Genomic DNA, 24,997 nt, shown 5'->3' on the forward strand with positions numbered 1-24,997 from the left:
TTATTACTATTTCTCTTCTTTGGATAGAATATCCTTCTTTAGGCTAAATAACTAATGGTAGGCTATCAGGTATATTTTATACATTTGCAGAAGTATGGGAAGGCGTCTAACCCTGTTGTTTAAAATTAATCCCTCTGCATTTCATTGCATTCATGCAGCGGTTTTGTCAGTCGACTGACAAATGCGATGGATAGATGTTTTGATATTTGTTATCATGTGATTATATTAATTTGCATTTATATGTTTTTTACATTGTGCATACATTAGCTTGCCTTTTGGTGATATGATTATGGAAATGTTTACCAAAAACAGTATTTTTCTAAGATTTGCAAGAATGTATTTATAAGGCATTCTTGTTCATTTTACAGAAATCACTCCATTTACAGTGATGACATATTTTAACAGATAAAATTTCAAAAGGTAGTTTGCTTAATTTCTAGACAAAATAGGAGCATTATGATGATATTTAACAGTAACCCATTAAAAACACATTCTAAGTATCATTGTCTGTAAGAACAGGTTGCTCGGGGATGTCAGTGCACTGTCTAACCAGGAACGTGACAAGATTGTTGAGTTGCGACTTTCAATAAATATAGATATACACAAATAGGGTTCTGTGGAGAAGAAACTTTGAGATTGGTGCATGATCTCAGATCACACCTCATTTTTCTCATCTCTCGGTAAAAAAATAAGTTGTCAAAGTTGGGCTTTTGTTTGTGTTTGTTTTCCAGAATCAGTCATTCATTCTTAAATAAGGCGAAGACAAAATCCACCTACGCATCAGTTGTGAGGGAAAGAGCTATTGTTCAATGCATGGTTATGTGAAATAGTTTTTCCATATAAGCTGTTAAGAATTAGCACTCTTCCCAGTTATCTGATTTTTGTTGTTTTTTTTTTTTTTTTTTTCCCATAGCGCTCTTATTTCTGTAGAACATAACGGATGGTCAAGTGGAATTCACAGAAGCAGGATGGTTTTGGCTTAGGATTTAATCGAGTATGAGTAACAGTTGGAAAAATCATGATTATTTGTCTGTTTTAAACCTCTGAAGTTATGAGTCACTGTTTGGGAGTTTCCTGCTGCATATTTATGAAGTTCTCTGAGTGAGCTGACTCAGTGTGTTTTTTAAATAAGCATTTGTAATCCTTTTAAATATGTGCTAATGACTTAGACTGGAAATCAAGTTAGCATCCCTAATAAAATCGAAACAGTGATTTAAAACTCAGGCACCAGTACCTTATATCTATCTATTATAGGTAATACTATTTCATAGAATCATCTCAAGTTGAAAAGGACCCATAAGGATCATCTAGCCCAACTCCCTGCTCCTCACAGGACTACCTAAAACTAACCATATGACTAAGAGCATCGTGCAGATACTCCTTGAATATGTATGTATATGTATATAAAACGTAGACATACATATTTTGCAAAAATTTTCTAAATGTAATGATTTGTTTAAGCCATTTCACCACTGGGAATCCCTAGAGAGTAAAGTGGTCATATGAAAAGGAGTCTTTTGCTGAAGTTTTATTTATGTGTAAGCAGTTGTTGGAAGATGGGGGAATATGTTTAATGTTGTTGGGCAACAATTTCCTATTCTCAAGGTTTTCTGTTCCTGCTGTTAGTAACTGGAACACACGCCTGATTTATTAGCATATGATTGTTTTACATGATTTTACAACTTAGATTCTGGATTTAGGTTTGTCAGGTTTCCTTCAAGAAAAGATCTGAATCTGTTGATTAGTTCTCTTATAATGGCGAGTTATGACCTAATAGTCTTGACCTCCAGTTGACTTTTGGGAATGTATTTTGTTGGAGGGGGAAAAACCCAAAGTAGCAACATACATTAAGGCTTTTTTTGATGTTAGTTTTGTAGGATGTTCTGTTACCTTTAGAGCATAATTGATCTGTGTGAAGAATACAAATGTGTAAATAATGGTAGCTCGAAAACAGTGATGGTCCAAGTATCGTCCAAATTGCGAGATCATACTGAGAAATCAATAACAAAGGCATACTGCGGGCTGGTCTGGCATACGCTGTTCAAACTGCCAGTGACTAGCCCTTTGTAAATCTGTATTTCTAAGAAAGCATTTTGTGATGCCTTTCATCTGCTTTAAGACCTTTGCCTTTGTAATATTTGTCTGTTTTCATTGTAGCATCACAATTTAACGTGTATGCTCAGCCTTGCGGAATCTTTAGCGCAGGTGGGACGTGGGGTGGGCAATGGTGCTGGAGCCAGTTGGCACAGCCCATGCTTACGTGGCTGAATTATGGCAAAATGGGATCAGTGAAAAGAGGAAATTAATTTTAGTGTCATAGCTACTTCTGTTTCATATCTGCAATTATCTTCTTGTGTTTACTGAAGAGCTAAGTCCAAATTCCCTATGTTGAGGAAAAACATTTGAGGAAATAACATACACCGGGTTTATTAAGAGAACTGTATATTTTAATAATGCGAGTGAATGCTGGGTTGCTCGGTGCATGAGCTTTCAGATAGCATGCCCAGTGAAAGGAAGGAGATACATTAGAATGGAAATTGTTGCCATTCTACAAATCTAGGACCTGATTTCTAGCAAAACTGTAGGACAAATTTAATTTCTGAAGCATTAATCCCTGAAAGCCAATTTAACTATTTTTTTATTCTGTTAGTTTTTATCATCAAATTAAAGAGTAGGAATTTGCAATATTCATCCCATATAAAACTCATTAAATCAGTGATAAATTTAGCTCAATATCATTACTGGTTTTGATTATGGTTGTGCTACTAGAGCCTCTATTTCCAACCCAAGCAGCAGCTGAAAAATCTGAAGCACTCAGTCTTCCATATTTACATGTTAATGGCTATGCTGAATAAACAGATCTATTGATTAAGTTGGTGAAGCATTCTTGTTTAAAAACCTCTTTCTCCGCTTGCTCCTACTTTTAAACAATCACTTAATTGGGCTTATCCCTCCTAATCACAGGAATTCCTGAAAAAAATTAGGATTGTTTAGCACAAGAATATCAAAGAGCTCTCATGTAAAAATCTGATCTCTCAGCTTCAAGGATTTTCTGTGTGTTAGTAAATTTTTTTCTGATTTGCTGGATGCATTATTTGTTTTTAAGGTACTTCAGCTATTGCAGAGGAGGTTTTGTTTTATCTTTTGAAGGTGTATCGTTTTTGTTTAGAGTACAATACAGCAATATGAATAAAAAGTATATGAATGGTGAATGGAGCTGGATTCTTCAGGAGACTGTTTTGACAGTGAACGGATTTGAGATATGCAGGAAAACATTTGTACTTTTTGTGTGCCCTTTGTAGGGGATGGATTTGTGTGTTGTAAAAGAGAAACTCTAAATTTTGCTTGCTTGGGGGATGGTGATGGTCTTGGACTTGTGTCAGACCATACACCCACAGGGGAATGCATGTGACTATTCCCTTTTTGGAATATAATCTTCATATTTTCTGGTGTTTTAAAAGTTTGTAATCTTTCTAAAAGTCAAGTTTTATATTGCCATTGGGGAAGCAGAGTAACTAATACAATTACTTCACCCTTATTATTGGTAGTATAATAAAACCAGAAAGGTAGCAGCAGAGTTAATAAGGTACCTATGTTGGGATACTGTTGAAATTGTTTTTTATGAAGGGCAGTCATGGTAAGGAAATCTGTCACAATTCTTTGAAGCTCATGCTGACCTCATGAACAAAGGGAAAATCGTTCATACTGCTTACTTGATTCCTAAAACACTCTCCAAAAGACTCTCTCAAAAGGCTCTTTGAGAGAAACAAATATGCTGTGAGATAAAAGTAGAGGTCCCATCATGGGTCAAGAGCCAGTTCAAGGTAGGATAAATGACCCATTAACTCACTGAAAGGTGGTCGCCAGCCTAAATCATAGGGATCTGTATTGTGCCTGTCTCATTCAGCATGCTCAGAAAGGATCTGAATATTGGGGTGATTAGGATTGTGTCGAAGTTTATCAAGGGCAGCATATGTGAAAACCAACTTTTAAGGATTACAGGCTTATCCTTTGATAGAGATGGGTTGTTAAAACTTGAGATGAAGATCAGTATTGATCCACGTGTGCATTGTAAAGTAATGAACATGGAGAAAATGCTGTCTTAATTCCAAATACACAGTAATGCGCTCTGAATTACCCATTGCCACTCAGGACAGAGGTCTTGGGTGTATGAGACATTCTATGAAGATGTTAGTTTAATTTGTAGTAGCAATGCAAAAGGCAAACAGAATATTAGGAATAACAGAAAGTAAAGGAATAGAGAACAAACCAAAAAGTTTCTTCTGTGTTTACCCCACTTCATGTGCAGACTCATCCCCTTGTCTCACAAAGGACATGGTGGAAGGGAACAGAGCAGGGTTGTGCTGGTGTTGAGGAAGTGTGAAACAGAGTAGAAGCATTTGGCATGAAAAAATAAAACTGAATAACTTCACTGTGTTACCCAGAGGCCTCAGGTTGTTGCATATGAGCCTATTCAGGCTTGGTGTTGTTGCTTTGCTTCCCTTCCTGGGTGGGGGGTTGGAGAAGAAAACTTGCGCTCACACTTGCAAACTTTATCAGTGTCATATGGCTTTCTAAAATTCTCATTTGCTTAACTCAGAATATATACTGAAAGATAATACTCGATTGCTGAGTCTGCAGTAGCAAGCTGTGGTGCATAGCGATTAAAAAAAGCAGTGTGCTTGCTCTCGAAAGTGAGAGATGACCTGCTTGTGGAGGAGCAGCAACACTGATCAGATGTGTCATTCTTAACTGGGGCGTCACTTGTGCAGCACTTGCTTTTGTTTTTTTTCCTGATGTTCTTTCTGGGGTTGTGACTTTTTTTATACTATCTTGTTATTTCATTTATGATTTTATGACAAGTGGGGTGTTTAAGCTGGACGCATGTTCTTTGCACCATTATGCCTAAGAGTTGATTTTATCCTCCTCTCACGGGTGTGTTCTTTCAGTGGGAAGATATCTGCCGGCATCTTGTGCCTTTGCTCTTGGTCACCCTGCCTACAGGGTGTACATGAGTGGGTTTCAGTGAGGAAGTACATTCAGTGATGCTTCTTTACAGCAACCAACGTTACACAGCCATTGCTGGGAGAAACAGTCTGAGTTGTTGGTCTCCACATAGAGAAATTTCCATTCGAAGGGCATGTGTGTGTGTGTGATTTGTTCATCAACATCTATCCTTGTGTTTACTCACCTTTTTTACCTTCCTACTCCAGAATCAGGGCAGGATTTCAAAATCGGCGAAGTTATTGAGGAACAGGAGTGATAACTTGCCCTCCATTCCTTCAAGTCCTCCAAGAGCAGAAAGCAGGGCTGCCTAATTCCCTAGCACATGTTTTTGTGAGAGGTTCTGCAGTTTAGTGTCAGTAGACAGAAAACCCTCGAGAGGAATGGTCCACATAAAAGTTACTTGTATTTAAATTATTTTTATCTCTCATCTGTATCTCAGCCAAGAATGAAATTCTGTGATGGCTGCGGTCAGCAGTGCTTGTGTCTAAGTTGATGGAGGTAAAACCTTTGAGGCAGTTAAGAACATGCATCAGCCATTTGGGCGTTCGGCTGCAATAGTACTGCCCTGGAGGCCTGGATGCAATTTGCCTTTAATTAAAGAAAGCAGAAATCTGTGATTAATATTACAAGAAGGGTTATGTATTATATTTCCTGAATATTTCCAGAGGGGAACTGAACTCTAGGAGGGAATATTGTCCAGAGGAATAATGCTGTATATTCCTATCTTTCTCTTATCTTTTGGAAGTAACAATTTGTGTTCTAGCTAAAAAAATGCACGCAATATAACTTGCGAATGTGTGGCTGCAATAACCATTTAGAAAGTGCAATGTTTAATGCAAGAGGAATGCTTTTCAGTAAAAGATTGTTGTATATTGTATTTTATCTGTCCATCTGTATGCCTGTTTGTTAGAATGACCTTTGATTCACTCTATTCGTTAATGCAGAATGACTATAGCATGCTTGCCTTTAAACTTAATATTATTCTGCTCACATCTCCATTCTCATTATAAACACGGCTATTTTTAGCTAGCACAGATTCAGAATATGCCTTGTAAGCTTAAGGGGGATTTATTCAGCTCCTGTGTGTATTCACTAGAGATTCCTTGCTAAAGCTTTCTGATTTAGAATTGGGGAGGGGTAAAATGTACTATTTAATTCCCAGCATATGCCTGCAGGAGCTATATTTAGCTTCAGCTACTTGTCATCGCCATTGTGCTATTTTTACAAAGGGATGCAGCAGTTTCATTGTTCAGGGGCTTAACTAGACATAAATGTGGATGGATGAGCTAGATAAACATTGGTGTGCTGCAGAAATTGCTACTGGAAGTCAGTGTGTTTGCAGGAGGTGTACTCGTACGGCTCTAGAGCATGAACACAACAGGCACCTTGTTCAATAGACTGGTTGTGTAAATTCATCTGATTAGCACTCGTGCTAAAAATGATATTTAATTTTGCATTAGACTGGTAAAGTAGTTTAACAGGAATATAACAATGTGGCACAGTTTATTTAATTGTTTAATCAGTTATTAAGACTTTTATCATAGCTTTTGTAGTTGCCATGTATGTTTTTAATGGAATACAGAGGAGAAAAATTAGTATGGAGAATGCTTGCTGCAGTTCGGTCCTAGAGAATGATTACATATGCACTACAAGATGATTACATATGCATATCCTTTTTATAATGCATGTATCAGGACTCTTGCTATCAATTACTATGCTATTTGGTGCTTTAAGGAACACTATCTGCTGGGAGAGTCTCCTTTTCCTATTTGGGGAAAATTAGGCATTCTGCCTTGATCGATTAAGTATTCCAGTACAGTTAGATCTGCTTCATGATTTGCATTCAGAGAAATGCATAGGTATGTCCTGTGTTTTCATGGCTGTTTAATTTCTCCTTAAAAATACAGAATTTATTTTTTAGCTAAAAAGAGAAAAAAGGGTGGTGTTGTGTCATTTATAAAAATACAGATAACCTAAAGCATATTTTGTGTATCAGAAAAATCAGACAGCTTAGCCATAAGTGAAAAGACTAATATTCTCCAGTAAGAGAGAAAGCAATGACTAAGTCTCTTTTGCAAAGTTGCACGATATCACTGTGCACTCATTCCCTCAATTAGTTTTATGTAAAAATTCAATTTATGATGTAATTTACTTTTTATGAACCATGATATAGTGTTTTCTACAGGTAGAAAATTTTGTATATTGTTGTTTGTGTATTCCACTTCTGATCTTCATTTCCTATTCCGGACCTTTCTTGGGCAGCCTAAGATTTGTGCCAGATATGAAAAACATCAGGGAAGAATGATTTGTTTTCACTTTTGGAATAATACTCAGCTTGAAATAGAATCATCGAATCATTAAGGTTTGAAAAGACCTCTAGGATCATCAAGTCCAACCGTCAACCCAACACTACCGTGTCTCCTAAACCATGTCCGGAAGGGCCACATCTACATGTTTTTTGAAGACCTCCAGTGATGGTGGCTCCCCCACCTCTCTGGGCAGCCTGTTCCAGTGCCTCACCACTCTTGCAGTGAAGACATTTTCCCTAATATCCAATCTAAACCTCCCCTGACGCAGCTTGAGGCCATTTCCTCTCGTTCTATTGCTAATGACTTGAGAGAAGAGACCAACCCCCATCTCACTACAAACCTCCTTTCAGGGAGTTGTAGAGAGCGAGAAGGTCTCCCCTCAGCCTCCTCTTCTCCAGGCTAAACAACCCCAGCTCCCTCAGCCGCTCCTCATGACTTGTTCTCCAGACCCTTCACCAGCTTTGTTGCCCTGAATAACAACGAAATAAAGCTGACTAATAATGAAAATAAAGCTTATGAGGTAAGGCTTGGTGTTCTCCTTATCACAAATGACATACTCCTCATCCCAAATGTCCAGTATTTCAAGTAAAGGAAGGTGTAAGCATTCGAGGGAATGATGTGAATTACTGCATGGAAGAAACTTTGAAGATACCAGCATCCAAGTCCCTGTGGTCTGAGTTTTGCAGTTAGAGGACCCACCCAAAGTGTCAATGCTAAGAAATGTGTGTATCTCAGAAACCATAAAGTATGTTGTAAGAGCATTCAGATTTCAGTAATGCTGTTCTTTGCTTAGCTCTCCTCAACAGGGAGCAATAGAAACACGATGCTAGTGACATTTAGTTGGAGTTGTTTTTTTTTTCTATTAGATTGGAGTTTTGTCCTCCCAAGGAGAATTACAGAATTCTGACTAGTCAGCAGTTTATCTGCTTTTTCTTTTTGATGGTCTGGGTGTGTGTGGTTTTTTATTTTATCCTCCTGACAACAAATGGGCAGGAGGATATTCAGCTTATGTATGTAAGGGTACCCATTCCTTCTTCGAACACTGCTGTTAAGCCTTATTTTTATATACAGATTTTATCCTTTCCAGGTTACCCTGCAGAATTATGGACTGTAGACTCAGTGATTTTGATAGCCAAATGAATACATAGGCAGAGATTTGTGCATTTCTAAATGCCAGGACTGAATTTTTTCATCAGAGCAACTCAAAACATAGACACAGTTTTTAATTCACAAATTGGCCCAAGGACTGGAAGCTTGATGTATTTGTGTCCTGTCTTCCTTGGTTTCAGCTATGGAGGCTTTGCCATTTCCCTCCCAATGCTCACATTCTGGTTGTTCCCTGAAAAAAAATTCAAGTGTGTTCAGTGTATGAGCCGTGTTGCTGGAGCAGCATATCCCACGTGCTTGGAAACAAAGGCTTGCGGTCTCCAAGACTGGACCTTTTTGAGTTTGGTCCAGTAATGCTTAGGCCAGATAATTTTGATAGTAAAGACAGGAAATTGAGGTATGGAGACACATATAGAAAGAAGGATAAAAAATTTACTCTGACTAGGGCAAAAAAACTCTGCTCTATGATTAACTGTGTGCTGTGGGGTTGGGGATAAACCACGTAGCTTCTCAGCATGATGAAGGTGCGTGAGTAGGACTGGCCTGAGGCAGCAAGGAGCAAAAGAGGGCTTGAATGCACCGTTTGGAACTGTGATCTGCAGCCTGAAGCTTCACAGAGGCCCTGCGGGGCTGTGGGAGTATTGACAGCCCTGAGGAGAGCTCAGCCTCCTGGCTCAGAGGCGGCGAGGACGCTATGGAAGGGCAGAGGCCAGGAGATGCCACCGGCACTGCATCACTGCGCCCACGAAGGCAAGGCTGCGCAACGCTCTCTGTGTCAGCAGTGCTGGCGCTCTGAGCACGCTGCTGGCCGGCCATCTCTTTGCTGTTACTAGCATATTTATTGCCAGGGTTACCTGCTGGTGTTGAAAAGAGTGTGGTTGATTTGAGAAACTTGTTTTCTCTTTGTTACTGCCAGATAATGTAATTAGTTACAGTTAGGCAGCTGAAATTCCTGATCCCTGATTTATTTACACAATCCTCAAAGCTCTTAAAAGAATTTAAGCATGGCAGCTGATAGAAGAAACTGAGAAATTAATTTTGTAGAGAGAGGTTCTCTGGTGCCTTTTGTGAGATCGAACTGATGAACTGGTACATTTTTATTTCTCTTTATTACTGATGAATATCACTGATTGCCCATCAGAGCTGAATATGGGAGTGGAATGGTCAGAGAAGGAGAGGAAAGAAGGAGGGAGGCAGATAGAAAGTTTAACCAAAATGGGGTTTATAGGCTGTTTAAGGAAAAACAAAACCCCAAACCTGCAAACAAAAGGCATCTAATGAGAAAAAGGACTAAAAGTCAAAAAGAATGGCTAAGCCCTGATGAATGCATGGAGTGTGCCCTGCTGATGCTAGTTTGCATGAGAAGCAGGAGATCAGGAGCATGATGGATTTTGGAGGAAAACGTGTTTACTGTTGGACAAGTAATTTGATTTTTTTTTTAAAGGAAGGTATATTTGAAGATTGCACACCTAGAATAAGTTCTTTTTCAAATTTCAAGCCCTAATCCCATGAGATATTATGCTCATTAGTAAGAGTTGTTTTCTATAAACAGTTCAGAAACGAAAATGACTGTGTTCTGAATTTATGTATTTTGAGTCTGGTTTTCTATATGTTAATGGGCAGCCTACGATGATGTGTTCTGGTATTTCTGTACATTTATTGCAGTCAGTATCTGCAGAGTCTCAGGAGCAAACTGCCTGTAGCTAAGTACTGGCATTTCGTCTTGTATTTTAAATGCTGAGATCTACTTAGTGTCATTTTTACTGTACTAAGGGAATTTAGGATAGATCTGAAAATGCAGTGTATGTGAGCCTCTGTTACAAAGTATAAATTGTTAATTTAATTATGGAAAACACTGATAATAAACATTTCATAAATTAACGTTCCAGTTTTGGGAAAAAAATGAGGACAAAATCTTGCGTTGCTTTCTGAAACACAAAATGCAGTATGTGTGGTGATGCAGTACTGTAAGAAGAAATATTATAAAACAGAATCTTCTGGTTCTTCCAGTAGCAAGATACGCAGAGGGATAAAATCAGAGTTATTGCTATTGCTAGTAAAATTGCTTAGGAGTAAAGAAACAAAGAATAAAGAAACAAATCTACTCAGCAAAATAGATGATGTAAGAATTAAACCCATGAGCTTCTGACCTGAACTTTTTCCAACCGTGTAAATTTTACAAAACCAAAAATGTAGATGCATAAAACTATTTTTCAGCAGTGAAGGGGAAAGTATATGAACTTTATCAATCAATACGAATATTGATTGTTTACTCATTAACAATCTATCACTATAAATTTGAGTTTTCTGACTACTAATTCACCTACTGTGTGCATCGTTCTCATTGTTGGGGGTTTCTTTGTTGTTTATATCTAATGTTGCTGTTCAGTAATTATTCCTGATTTTTAAAAGAAAATGACTCTTAACCTTTTTTGTATCTTGAATGATTTTTTCTTAAAAACCAGTATGATTATGGGAGTTGCTAATATTAGGTTAAGCTAATATTTTGTGGTGTTCTATGGAATGATTATCTGCCTTTACATACAGCATGTAACAATTCTATCTCTGCAGGTGGATTCTTATATCCTTGAGTTATAGTTACCTTAACAAGTTCTCGGTCTAAGCCAATTTTTTGACTGAAATAGTGTTCTTTGCTATACGTAACTTTAAACACTTTTTTGGGGTAAAGCTTCTTGACTCTGGTAGTCAGTCAACCCCCTTACTTAAGAACAAGCCTACAGAAAGGATTGAGCACTATATTTAACTCCCCAGCATGCGAAATCCCCTTAATCACTGCTCCTTCCCCCTTCAGTTACATGTTTCTTGAGTCATTAGCGGTTTTGGGGAGATCTGTTCTCAATCAGCCTCTGCGAAAATAGTGATATTCTGTAGAACTGTTTGGAAATACTCTTTAGATTTTACTCTCTGCTTCTGGGTAGGAAGTACTATAGTAGTAGTTCAGTAGAAATAATTGATCTGAGTTGTAGACTGTAATTGGTAATTAAAATCAGTATATGAAAGGTGTTACTATTCAGACAAGGTCACTGCTGAGGGATTGGCAAGAGGGGACTAACAGTCGTCATTTAGGTAGGAAATTTTAATGCCAAATGTTTTGCTTTTCATTAGTGGCGTGATGTTACAAAAAGTTCTAATTTTGCATTTAATTCTGTTATGAAAGTGAATATGGGAGGGATTTCCCCAGCAGGCTGGAGAGAATGATTTTTTTTTTAAAAATACTGGTACCTACACTATGCGGAAAATATGTTTGAGGACAAAACGCATGAGAGAAACCAAAATGGCAATTTTTTGATAGTTCATCTGTAAAACATCTCTTGTCAATATAGTAGGTGGTATTAGTGTCTGGTGCCATTGGTTGAGTCTTGTCATCTGGAACTTACACTCAGGAACTCTGTTGTTTCCTTTTCTTCATCAATAGACGGAAGGACCAATGAAGTAGTAAAAAATATATCATGCCAAAGTCATCCTATAGGTTAAACGTATTTTTTTCTGTTAAGATTCCAGAATGCAGATCTGCTGAAAAGCAAGGTTCTTCCCCCTAGTCCACAGATGTTCTGAATTCCAGATGTGTTTGGTTAACAATAGGCTGCTTTTCCTGGCTGCCTGCCCCGAGAGGCCAGTGTACTCCTTCCTTCCTTCCTTTGCTTTTTTATGGATCATCCGCAGGCAAAGTTATGTTCGTAGTGACAACCTGACATTTCTTTTTGGTCTGCAGTGATGCAATTTGGTGAAATCTAATAAATTCTATTGGTATTTGTAAAGATGAATAGAATCTGCCCATCAGTCTGTTATTTGTGTAGGTTCAACAAGGCCACTGGAGTAAGTTTACAACATTATTTAAATCGGGGGCTGTATCATTTGGACCGTTCTTCTCTGCAGGTGCTGTGGGAGAGAGTGGTAGATTGTTTTAAGTTGGAGCTTTGTAAGCTCATGAAATCGTAGGATTTTTTTTCTATCCTAAAGATAGAAAATCAATCTTTCATATTGTACTTGCAGTCTTTTTCAAGGTATGTGAGTGTAGAGGGGTTTAAAGGAGATTGAATTTGGTTTTTTTTTATATCCTGTTCACATTATATGAATCCTAAGCAACAAAGCTTTCTCCGATCACTTGAAGGCTCCTGAAAAAATTGTTTCCTTCAGTCGTGCTCCCCCCTTACACATATGCCTACACTCCTGATGTAGAGTCTGCCTCATGTTTTAACTTTGTGCATGTGTGTATGTTCCTAAGAAGCCAGAGAAAAAAACAAAGGTTTGGACGTTCTGTGGTTCTCAGAGATATTAAAAATCTCTTACGTCTCTAGTATTAAACATCCCCAGGTAGATCTTACATTTTGGGTGAGAAGAGATGTTCTCCTGTTGTCTAGATTAATAGCAGACCATCAGGTTTCTTTTCCCCAACCTCTACCATGGGGTGGGGGACACACAGGGTCACCAGCAAGTTTTGTTTGACAAACTCCTCACTACAACAGGGATCAAGGTTATGATGATGCCCTTAAACCTTCCTGCTCATCAACGGCATGTAATGGTTGTATTATTTAGCCTTTTTCTGGAGGGTTTTCATTTGGAGTTGGATGTTACGAAGGGTTTTGCATCTGGAATGATAATGCTCCATGACCTTTCAAACCAACATTTATTACATTTGCCTTTATACGGGACTGGGCTCATTAATGATGCAGCCGTGTGCCATGGCCCTATGTAGAATAAACCATGGATCCATGTCACAGCAGCTTTCCCAAGCAGGATACTGAGTGTTACAGCAATAATGCAGAACATACATAGCTGGGGTTTTCACAGACCACCTAATTGCAACTGAAGTCCATTCTCACATTACGATGTAAGTAGTGTCAGATCCCTGTACTTGTGGAGTTTAGCTCTGATTTTTATTAAATGGTCCAGCTAGTTAATTAGAATGAAGTATGTGTTGAATGGGTTTGCACTTCTTTATTTTGGTATTTAATATTGATTAGCTTTCCTGACATATCATAAACTGGAGTTCATTAACTACAGATTAGGAATTGACATAAACAGAGTAGATGGTATGTCCAGAGCTCCCAGTGAAGGTTTTTATTTGTATTATAAGGTGACTCTCATGAATTTTAATGAAACTAAATTAGGAGTTGGAGTTAGGGCACTTTTCTTAAAAGAAAACTGGAAATAGGCAAAACATTTAAGTGCACACAGGCAGTATTAAACATACAGCATTAAACTTTGGATTTTGGTATTCTTTAAATTGCTGGTTTGTGGCTATTTTAAGAAACTGATTGTATCCATGTTTCTGTTCCTTCAGCCAGACTTAGAAAGAGAATGGTATCAAACGTAAATATTTTTGTAAGTTAGAAAATCTAGAAAATCCTTAGATTGTCCGGTAGAGCTTATGAATAAAATGAACATGTTTCATAAAATGTTTTATAAATCTTCAATTGAAAGGGAAAGTACTTTTAACAGTCTGAGGATTGATGACATCTGATAAATATAATTGGCTTCCTGGATAAGTTGTTGTCTTGGGGTTTGGGGTGGGTTGGTTTGTTTGTTTGTTTGGGTTTTTTTTTAAACATAAAAAATGAGCTAAAAGCTAACCCAAGAGGATATAGGCATTGCCTCTAAATTTTTTTAAGAAACCTCTGTCCTTCTAGGCATAGGCTTCAGTGTAATATTGTAATGTCCAATGTTAGGGTAGAGGTCTGTCTCTACCTGTCCTTGCTCTGAGACTTGGCCATAGCAGGTGACGGGGGGCTGGAGAAGGAGCTGAGAAAGAATCCAGTGACGCTTCCCAGATTCTCGCCTTGCTTCCAGAGAATTATATTTCAGGAATATAATGAAAGAAGAAGTGGTGTGTAGTCTCTTTGGATGAATCAAAGGTTTGTTCTGAGCTTGAACACTGATGATGATGTGGGCACTTGTATGCTGGGAAGCTTCCCACCTGCTGTCTGTTAAGGAAAAGACACAGAGCCCAAAATTTCATCACAGAAGTAAAGGCTCAGTACTACTTGGAGTAGTGAGTGCGTAAGACTAATGCTAAAGAATCATCCTCATTTTTAATATTTGCTAACCAATCATGTTTTATAAAATGAACATCAAATACAGACAAGGTTCATGCACTAGATCTAGTCAACAATTGTTTTAATCTGTTAGTTAATGGCAATGAGCGTATGTTTACAGTGACTTGTTAAGAGACCAGATGCTTTTAGTTTGGTATAATCATTATCTGTCCACGCTCAAAAACTTTAAAGGTTTTCTGTTTGATTTTGAAGGTAATAAAGTGCTGAATATTTTTCAAGAGTATGAAAGAGCATGTAATTTAATAAACCTTGAACTCTTCTAAGCAAAAATAAGCTCATATTTTTTTTTCTGTGTATTATGGAGAGGAATTATATGAAGAGAACTCCAGCTGAATTTATTCTGTACCCCTTAGTTTTTGAAAGGATTAGGAAAAAAAGCAACTGCATAAGATGCAGTTATTTGTTAGATTGCCTTTTTTTCTTGAGATAATAGAACGGATGGGTTAGGAAGGCAGATTCTTCAGGGTGTAAAAACTTTGTTGGTAATCACTTCTATGGTCTGATTTAATTGAACTTGTGAAATGCACAGTAATGAAATTACTAATGAGTAATTTACTTGTACTTCCCTAGACGCTGGAAGCCATTTTGAATTTTAAGTACTCTGGTGGACCAGGACACATTGAAGGATATTACAGGAACCTTTCACTAGGCCTTCACATAGAAGTAGAGCCATCCGTTTTCTTTACGCGTGTCAGCACACTTCCAGCAACAAGGTAAGCCTTGTTTTGACTCGTATATTTGACTCATTGTCTCTATTATATCGGCTGTAACTTGAAGACCATGCTGGAAGCTTTCAATATCATCAGCAACATGCAGGTAAAGAATTATGTGAACAACTTTTCAAAATTCCTTGGTTAGGAGTTTAGCCTCCTTTAACTGCAGACTATGGTTAAAGCAATCCATGTGCGTTGGATGATTTGTGAGGTTCAAACATCTTTTCATGGTGGTTTATTTTACCAGGTACAGGATATCTCTTGTTTATTGTAAAATTTGATTACTTCTTTCTATATATCTCATCGTTGCTTTGTTGTCTTGTGCATTACATTGTTCTGTGTTTGTCTAACAGAATCTTACCCAAAATGCACATGTAAATGATTGTCTTTGGATGTGAGGAATAAACTGTAATCATTTTCTCCTCTGGTGCTAGCTTTCTCTTGTAAGCCACAGAGTAGTTTCACATATCGTAGTGAGCTTTAAAAATCATGGCAACGCATGATGGTGGTCAAATGCCATAACTACTAAATTCCGATTGCCTAAAATTCATCAGCAACTGAGTGAAATCAGTTTTAATAACTATTTGTTTTGATAAAATATTTGCTGCTAAATACACAGTTCCTATTCTGTTTTTTTAAAAATTCATTTTATATTTATTTACATACTGCTTAAGCAAAGCAGCTTTTGCAAAAATGAATTCTGGAAGTTAATGATTTTACCAATCCTTAATCAACAAGTACTTGTTAATGTAAGTTCACCTGTGCTAGTAGTTAAATGCTCTACAGTCTTTAAATATTTGGTCTGTATTCAAACTCTGGCACTTCCAGAGGTGACCTTTGAATAGCTGTCATTCAAAAGATGAATAAATGAGCTTGAGTTTGCTGGGAAGAAGGAAGATTGAGAATAGACTTTGTTTCAGTGCATGAGTACTTCTGAGGTGTAAATATCAAGGAGCAGGAAGTACTCTTTTAGATGAAGGATTAAGTTAGTACAAGGAAAAATTGCTATGAATTGGACAGGAATATGCTTTTATTAAAAATCTCTATGTAATAATCAGCTACCGACTGCCAAAGTAGCAGGATTAGTGAAAAGAAAGCCAGTGCACATAGTGGGGGCAAGCATTTTGCTTGGTTTAAAGTTTGGAATTATTAAAGTTTGAAATTACAGTGCAATTATGTACTACTACTACTAATAATAATAATTGAGAGTGAACTTTTAACTGATCCAAGAGATTCCTGCTGGTCCTAGGGCCTTTTTTTGTGTCAGACTTCAGAAATAAAACCCAAAGATAAGCAAGAAGGGAATATAAGTCTAGGAGATACTGGAAGTATATTTAATTTTCAAAGGAAAGAAATAAGACACCAGTATCGTACCATTGCAAAAATGCCAAAAGATGGATGGACAGCAGCATAGCTTGCAAAACATGAAGTGTTTGTTTTGTTTCTGTGAAAAAAAGAAGTAAAGCCTCAAGCAAAGTTACCATATCTAGTTTGGAGCTTGAACTTAGAGAAAGGTAAAGAAAAATGGACAGTAGAGAAAGTCTAGAGCAAGAAGAGTGATAAATGTGACTTATGCTAAAGCATAAGTTTAAAGAAACTCTTGGTCTTGCTGAAGCCAAAGGGAGGACTGACAGAGGACTTAAGTTTTTAGTTACATAAATGGCACAGCCAAGAGGACCAGTATCTGTTTTTCACAGCAGGTAATACAGTAAATAATGACCTTTGCATATAATGAGAGAAATTTAGATTATGCAAAGATAATGAGCACTGAAATAGCTTTTGTAAAAAAATATTTTAAAATGAGACAAGATTGTCTCAAACTGAATTTTGTTTAATGCGTAGATTGTGTCCAGCTCTTATACAAGAGACCTGAAACTGTGTGGCTTTATTGGTAAGCAGGTTTGTCAAGCATTTCACTTCTTGAAAGTGTAGCATAGCAAGCATCTTTTTATTCTTTTAAGAGCTGTTCTAGTAAAGGGAATCTAATACTACCTGAAAAGTCAGAACACAGTATCCAGAACAGCTGTCTGCAAAGACCCAGGAACCTTATTAATGATGTTCAGAGTTTCATCCCTGCAGTGGCACATTCTTTGGCTTTTGTAAGGTTTTCAAGGTTTAAAAAGCGATGTCTCTTTATCAGCCTGGAAGTATCACAGCATCTGTCTTAAATAGTTTTCAAGAAGAATCATTATATGGGTTAAAATACTCAGTTTGCACTTGCTATTTGCATGCATAGTCCTCTTCATTCAGTGTCAAAAATGTCCATTGCACTCTATGTACACTTCTAAATGGACAGCACGCCTGCTCTTTGGTTCGCTGCAGTTTTTTTCCTGTAGTCACAGAGCAGCTTGGGTGTGAAGCTGCGAGCCTTCCCTAAAAGCTTCAGATGCAACATGATGCTTTTATTTGAAACTCTTGTTGGTAAGCTGGCTTTTTGTGCTAGGTTTCCCCGGCTGTGTTTTGTGTAAGACAAGGTTATTGTACACCTGCCTTGTCCATCTATTCTCAGGAATTTGCTATGTGGGGAAAGTATTTAATCCTAAAATCTTTAAAAATAGGTTGAGGGGCTAATTCAAGGGAAGAGTTTCTGCGTTGTTCAGCTGTGTACTGTTTCACAAGTTTTACAGGAGCAGGTGCTATATGTAGTGGCTCCAACTCAGCCAAGTGCTTCAACTCATATTGTATGCATTTGCTTCATTCTTTGCCTGTTCATCATACCGATCAGCATTTAAGTCAGTGGAAACTTTATTTTAAGTGATTTGCTGATTGGAGATGTAGTTAAAGATATGACTGCTTTTAATTAGAGTGCCAAAAAGCTTTACTGAGTTGGGGGGAAACACTGTAATATTTAAATTTCTTTCAGAAATGTTTTATAGCAAGGCCTGTCAAAAGGCTATTTGGATATTTTCTTTGTTATGTTAGGTATATATTGTCTGCTAAGTCATGACTGCATTTTGCGTTTAAGTGCTTCTTATCTCTTGCTGTTTGTTCTATACTATTAGCTTTAGTGATCAGTAACACCACTGCTTGCTCCTGATCTTCCCAGTGTTCATTCTCTATCAGAAGTCATGTGTCATTCGATATTACGTTTGAGAGTGAAAAATAGTGGAATTATGTCATATTCCAATCTGCTAAGGATAAATATTTATCATTAAATAAAACAAAATGTGTTTTTTGATTGTTGATCATCTCTACCAATACCTGAGACTCGATGTCAGCAAATTATGTACTTTTACTTGCTCAGTTAAAATCTTGAATCTGATTTCCTTTTGATTTACAGCTGAGATTTCATTGCTTAAATTCTATCTGAGGCACTGAGCTATTTTTGTTTAGCCATTATGAGAAACTGTATTTTATAATTTACCTCTCAGCTGTCATTTCAAAATGAAAGTTATCACTGCTTTCATTTTCTGGATTCAATTTTTTCCCCTTTCTGTTATGTTTTTATTCTTTTTGTTTTACATTTTACCTCAACAAAAGTAAAAAACAATAGCTTACTAGCTGCTGGGCTTAAGAAGTAAAAGCAAAATAATAAACTTTGAACATCGATTCTTCCCTTAGGAATTCACTGAAAAAAAAAAAAAGTTAATGAAATCACTCCCCACCCCTCCCCCCATGTAACTTAAAGATTATGGTTTATGTAAAAGTCTTTCAAACTTAATCTGTATTTGACAGAATCACAGAATGGTAGGGGTTGGAAGGGACCTCTGGAGATCATCTCGTCCAACCCCCTGCTTGAGCAGGCACACCCAGAGCAGGGGCACAGGGACGCGTCCAGGCGGGGTTTGAATGTCTCCAGGGAAGGGACTCCACAGCCTCTCTGGGCAGCCTGTGCCCCTGCTCTGGCACCCGCACAGGGAAGAAGTTTTTTCTCACATTGAGGTGGAACTTCCTGTGTTCCAGCCCATTGCCCCTTGGCCTGTTGTTGGGCACCTCTGAAAAGAGTCTGGCCCCATCCTCTTGACACCCACCCTTCAGATGTTTATATGCATTGATAAGATCCCCCCTCAGCTGTCTCCTGTCCAGGCTGAACAAACCCAGGTCTCTCAGCCTTTCCTCATAAGGGAGATGCTCCAGCCCCCTGATCATCTTGGTAGCTCTGCTAGACTCTCTCCTGTAGTTCCCTGTCCTCCTTAAACTGGGGAGCCCAGAACAGGGTGCCGTACTCCAGGTGTGGCCTCACTAGGGCAGAGCAGAGGGGGAGGATAACCTTTTAATGCACCCCAGGATACTGTTGGCCTTCCTGGCCACGAGGGCTCGGTGCTGGCTCAGGGTCAGCTTGCTGCCCACCAGCACTGCCAGGTGCTTCTCAACAGAGCCGCTTTCCAGTGTTTCAGCCCCCAGCCTGTACTGGTGCCTGGGGTTGTTCCTCCCTAGAGGCAGGACCTTGCACTTGCTTTTGTTGAATTTCATGAGGTTCCCCTCGGCCCAGCTCTCCAGCCTGTCCAGGTCTCTCTTATTTAGCTGCTTGAGCAGATATGCATTGGAAATATCACTGAAACAGCTGGGGATTTTGGTTTGTGTTTTGTTTTTATAAACATGTAGCCAACTTATGTCTTCCACTTGTGCACAGGTTTCTGCTTTATAAGGAGAGGTTTCATTAGCTGCATCTTCAGAATATCTTAAGATGCATTTAATCCCGACAAGAGGTCCTTTTGACCTTTATCTGTGCTGGTCTGTAGAGGCATCCGTGGTTAGCTTGATGCAGCCCTTTAGATGCTGCAGTGCCTAATCTGTTGCCTAATTCTGATTCAAAGAGTAGCTCTGCTGTCGGAAGAGATGATGTTCTGTCAGTAAATGGACGTAATCTGCTTTGAGGTTTTTCACTGGGTATATCAACCTATGCTCACTCAGCTACCTGCATCCGAAAAGACTGACGGAACAGCCTTGTGCTGGGAAATTGTTTGCTGCTGATCATGTTACCTGTAATCCTTGATTCTGCTTGTTTGTGCTTGCCCGAAGCTGATTGTCCCGTCATGCATAATCAAGAACATAGGAAAGCAGCCCAGGTATAAGGTATAAGAGATAATGAGTTAATCTTGAAAGTTTTCCCAGTCTGACCTACAGCTCACTGACCTGCAGATCACTGAAGTCTTAGAGGGCTTCAGGGATCTACTTGCTTCAGTGTTTATTTACCATAAAATGCAGATAAATGTATATAGTAAAACTGTATTTATTGTCTTCTGTAACTGAGCATACCATGTTAATTGATTTGTTATAATGTCGTAGCCCTAAAAGTGCTGGTGTGATTCCAGGCCTCCAAACAGTTCAGTTACCAGCAGATTATAGACTGCCAGCAAAGATCTGATGATCTGATCTTAGACTGCCAGTGGAGATCTGATGCTAATGGTGCAGTGTAAGGGAAATGTTCTATTGACGGTTTCATAGGATATACCTCTTCATTTTGACATACTGTTAACTCTAAGAAAGTCTGCTGTTGAAGCTTGTGCTAGCTAGATTGTCTTGAACTATCTCTTTTATACATGCTGGTTCTCTCAAAGGCATTATCTGCCAGTTTTAGCGGGCACTGGATGTTCTTCCTGATTGCCTTTCTCAAAGAGCAGAGAGCATGAAAAAATGCCAGAAAAAGTACTGCTTCATTCCACATATTTGGTAAGAGTTCAAGTAAGGCGTTGTCGTGGTTCAACCCCAGTCAGCAACTAAACACCACGCAGCCGCTCGCTCACTCCCCCCACCCCTGTGGGACAGGGGAGAGAACTGGAAGAGCAAAAGCACAAAAAAACCTTGTGGGTTGAGGTAAGAACAGTTTAATAATTACAATAAAAATAATATTTTTAATAATAATGATTATGATAATAATATCAATAATGAGAATATAATAAAATGGAAAAGGGAAAAAGGGGAAAAACCAAAACCACAAATGACACAACCGCTCACCACCCGCCGACCGATGCTGCCAGGCCCCAAGCCGCGATTGCTGCCTCCCTCCCCCTGCCAGCCCCTCCCAGGTAACACACTGGGCATGACATTACATGATATGGAACATCCCTTTGGCCAGTTTGAATCCGCTCTCTTAGCTGTGCCCCCTCCCCTCCTGGCTTCTTGTGCCCCCGGCAGAGCACGGGAAGCTGGAAAAGTCCTTGACTAGCACAAGCACTGCCCAGCAACAGCCAAAACATCGGTGTGTTATCAACATTGTTTTCATACTAAGTCCAAAGCACAGCACTGCACCAGCTGCAGTGAAGAAAATTAACTCTATCCCAACTAAAACCATGACAGGCGTGCTCTGCATGCTGCGAGGTGCCCCTTGGTCTCCCTGCGTCCCTTGCTGTTGTGCCATCAGTACAATACTGTCTTAAATAAGAGCCATCTACAAAGGTTGGAAAATCTCGGTCTTGCTTATTACAAAGGTGGTGAGATAGTCTGCATTTGCAGATGAAGTCAATCTGCAGTGCAGCGGGGATGCTGCCGTCACTTCAGGAAGGGTCAGAAGCCAGATATGTAAGAATATTCTTATGTGTAAATTCTACAAATTCAAGATGATGAACAAGGTAAATTTTTACAATTTTTTTTGAGGCAGTGGAGTTTTATTCCTGTCTTAAAACCACCGTACAGCTGAGGAGACATCAGCTGCAGATCTCTTTTGGCAAGTGCAGAGGCTCAGAATCTGCTCGTGTAATTGAGTCAGAGGCAAAAAAAAATAGAACTGCAGCAGGTCTGACACTGTTGAATTCAAACTGTCACTTCATGTAACTGTAGGTTCAAGTTAATTTTCCTTTGTACCATTAATGTATGTCATTTAATGAAATGCTTCAGTTTTGTAAAGAAGGCATCAGTTCATAATAAAGCGCGCAGCGTGCTCCCCAGTCTGAGACCTTCCACTGCTTTGTATTTAATGTTAGGATCCAGTTTTTCCAACTTGGTTTCACTGAAGTGTTTGGAGACTGAAAAACAACAATCTTGACTATGTTGAGGGTTCTCAGGAGATCCTCAGTTTGGTGGGTAGAACTTCGGGTCTTAATGAAGTCAGACATAACTTTCAGAATTTCCATTCCAGTCTCCATGGTTGCCCACATTTTCGCTACAATAAATTGCAAGACAGCCTCTTCTGCAGTGTCAGGTTTGGGTTAGAAATCCTGGTCGTTATACTTACAGATCATACAAGGGAAGGAGTAGACAGCATGTTTCTTTGGCCATGTTCCAACAAACATTTTTGTTAGGCAATAGAAGAGTTCTGTATCGTTTTTGGAAACACTTCTTGGTATTTTCTATCTGAGTTTTTAAATTAAATGTTCACATTTGCTACATTCAGAATGAGAATCAGCTACCTACTGACAGGCAGCTGCTCGTCGTCTTCTGTTCCTCAGTATTTCAGTGTTTGAATATCATAGAAATTTGAAGGGTGGAGAAAGAATCTTTTGGTTGGGCACTGTTTAGTTTGGAGGCAGGCTAAGATACGACCTGTTTAAAATTAATGGGTGTTTCTACATGGAGAAAATAATTAGTGTTAAATTCACTGTTTTGTTAATGAAAAATAGTCAAAATGGAAACCAGGCAAATTCAACTACAAATAAAGCTCTCGTTTTGATCAATTAGATTTAATAACCGTTGGAAAAATCTGTCAAGGAATGGTTTTAATAAACATTTTTCTCATGTTTTCAGGACTGGATGTTTTTCTAGAGTATATTTATCTGTACACACACCACTGAGCTCAATATAGATTCTACTGAGTGGGAACCCATGACACGTGGGAGGTTACATCCAATAGTTAAATCATCTTGCTAACCTTAAACGCTTCTAATGGTATAATGTTGCAGTGAGTTCATGGAAGAGCAGCAAAAAGTAGCTTACAGATTGAGGGAATTAATTTTTGAGATCAAAATGTTAAATATGTACGGTTTGGCACATGAAGACGTGAGAACATAAATCTGCAAATAGTTATAGATGTGCTGGGAATATTTAGCATAATTGAAAAGGTTTACAACTGGGAGAAGTCAGATGAGGACAGTTCTTGGAATATGTGAAAAGACCTTTTAACAATAAGATGGATAATCTGACTTAATCATCTAAAGTTAGTCTCCAAAGCTTCATTTTTAGAGAATTTAATCAACGTTAAATTGAATTAAAGAAACTCTATTGAAAATACAATAGCACCAACAAAGATGCTCCAGATCATTGTTTTGCTATGTTGCTCTTTGTGTTTGTCAGTGGATTTTGGAGAACAGGGTTGTCATCTGGCACGCCATGGCCTGTCGTCATTGCCAGTGCTTCTCTTCACTTTCCGGTGTCCCATTTTGAGCAGGGATGCCTGTTTAAAGAAAAGGGAAAAGAAGGAAACAAAAGCATGGATGTGAGAACACTCCATGATTTCAGTTGATGGGGAAACTGAGCTAAGTCAGGATGTAGAGAACTTGCCACCCCCCCACCTCCCGCCCCGAGTGTTTCTTGTTTAAACTGACTTTAAAACTAAGCTAGGAAAAGAACTGCAGTAAGATTATTCACTGAGTGAGCCGTCATTAGAGCATGGCAGCTGCATCTGGTTTTAATGCTGTGTTAAATGTTACCAAAGAATATCTTCTGCTGTCATTTCAGAGTGGATTGGAAGAGTAATCACAATACCCCTGAAAGAAATCTCTAGATCACAGTGTAATTGTCTCTGGCCTTAAGTTCCCATGGCCCCAGTTTTGTGACTGTTTTTGGAAACATAACTGTCATTGTAAGACTTTAAAAATACAGCATGATGAATCATGCCACCAACTTTTGTCTTATATCCTGAATTCTGCAAGAGAGGACAACAGAAATTAATTTAGACAACAAATCTTCAAGACTCTGTTGAATTAACTCAGTTTTCAATAAAAAAGAATTCTTATTTTTTATTGTTTGAAATGAGTCTTGACTTAAACTTGCGTGTTGTTCTGAGACCTGCAGATTATAAATCAATCAACTGAAAATGTTTCCTTATAATTCTAGTTTTTACCTGTACAACCTTCCGATATATAGACTTCTGTGTTACTTGTAAAAGAAAATCTTGAACATGAAATTTATGGTAGATTTTTCTAAAGGAAACACCATGGACATATATGGAAGATCATTGAAATGGAAAATGTTTGCACGTTGTGATTTTTAGTAGTCTTCCACTTAGGCTCTGAAACTGTTTGACGCAGGCTTATTTCCTTTCTATTAGCAGTCAAAATAACAGATGGAAGGAACAGTAAAACCCCTTCAAGAACTTCTCTGTATCCTAGTGTCTATATACAGTCCAATACAGCTTTAATTCATCTTCATTTAATTTGGACTTCTAACATAATGCAATAATCTGTATCTCATTCAGTTCAGAAAAGAAAGAAAAGATATTTTGTTTGAGGTGTCTACTGTATTTTTATGGATATTTTTTTATTTTATTTCCTAGGGCAATGAAATTTATATGATCCCCCACTCCCCTAGGTATATTTTGACCAATTTCAGCCAGCTTCAGGGAAGAGTTAAATATATTTCTACAGATTGGTAACTGGACGGAGAAGAGATATCCTAATTTATGTCCTAGCGAGGAAAGGCAGCAGGGTACTCAGCAGTTACCTGCTCTGTCCCCTGTGCCAGTTGGCATGGATGAGCTCAGGGCCAGCCAAAAACATTGCGCTGCCCACTGTGGTGGATGGACAGTTGATGAGAAAGCTGTGGGTAGTTTGGGCGGTGTATGATGAGGAGATAGGAATACAGCTATAAGGGAGCTGAGATTTTTGTGGTGAAATAGTGTATTTCATAGAATCATAGAACTATAGAATCATTAAGGTTGGAAAACACTTCTAAGATTATCAGGTCCAAC

The 24,997-nt window shown here is 38.4% G+C and overlaps 1 protein-coding gene across 9 annotated transcripts in view; it reads left to right on the top strand.

Moving 5' to 3' along the window:
* The window catches only part of TRAPPC9 (trafficking protein particle complex subunit 9), a 534,676-nt gene that overhangs the window by 184,345 nt on the left and 325,334 nt on the right, over positions 1-24,997 (top strand). For all 9 annotated transcript variants that reach the window (XM_064442029.1, XM_064442032.1, XM_064442034.1 and 6 more), the window contains one exon: positions 15,071-15,213. In XM_064442029.1, coding sequence (XP_064298099.1) covers positions 15,071-15,213 — 143 coding nt within the window. The remainder of the gene's footprint in view (positions 1-15,070; positions 15,214-24,997) is intronic.

The sequence above is a fragment of the Phalacrocorax carbo genome, chromosome 2 (genome assembly GCF_963921805.1).
Source record: "Phalacrocorax carbo chromosome 2, bPhaCar2.1, whole genome shotgun sequence".
NCBI lineage: Eukaryota > Metazoa > Chordata > Aves > Suliformes > Phalacrocoracidae > Phalacrocorax > Phalacrocorax carbo.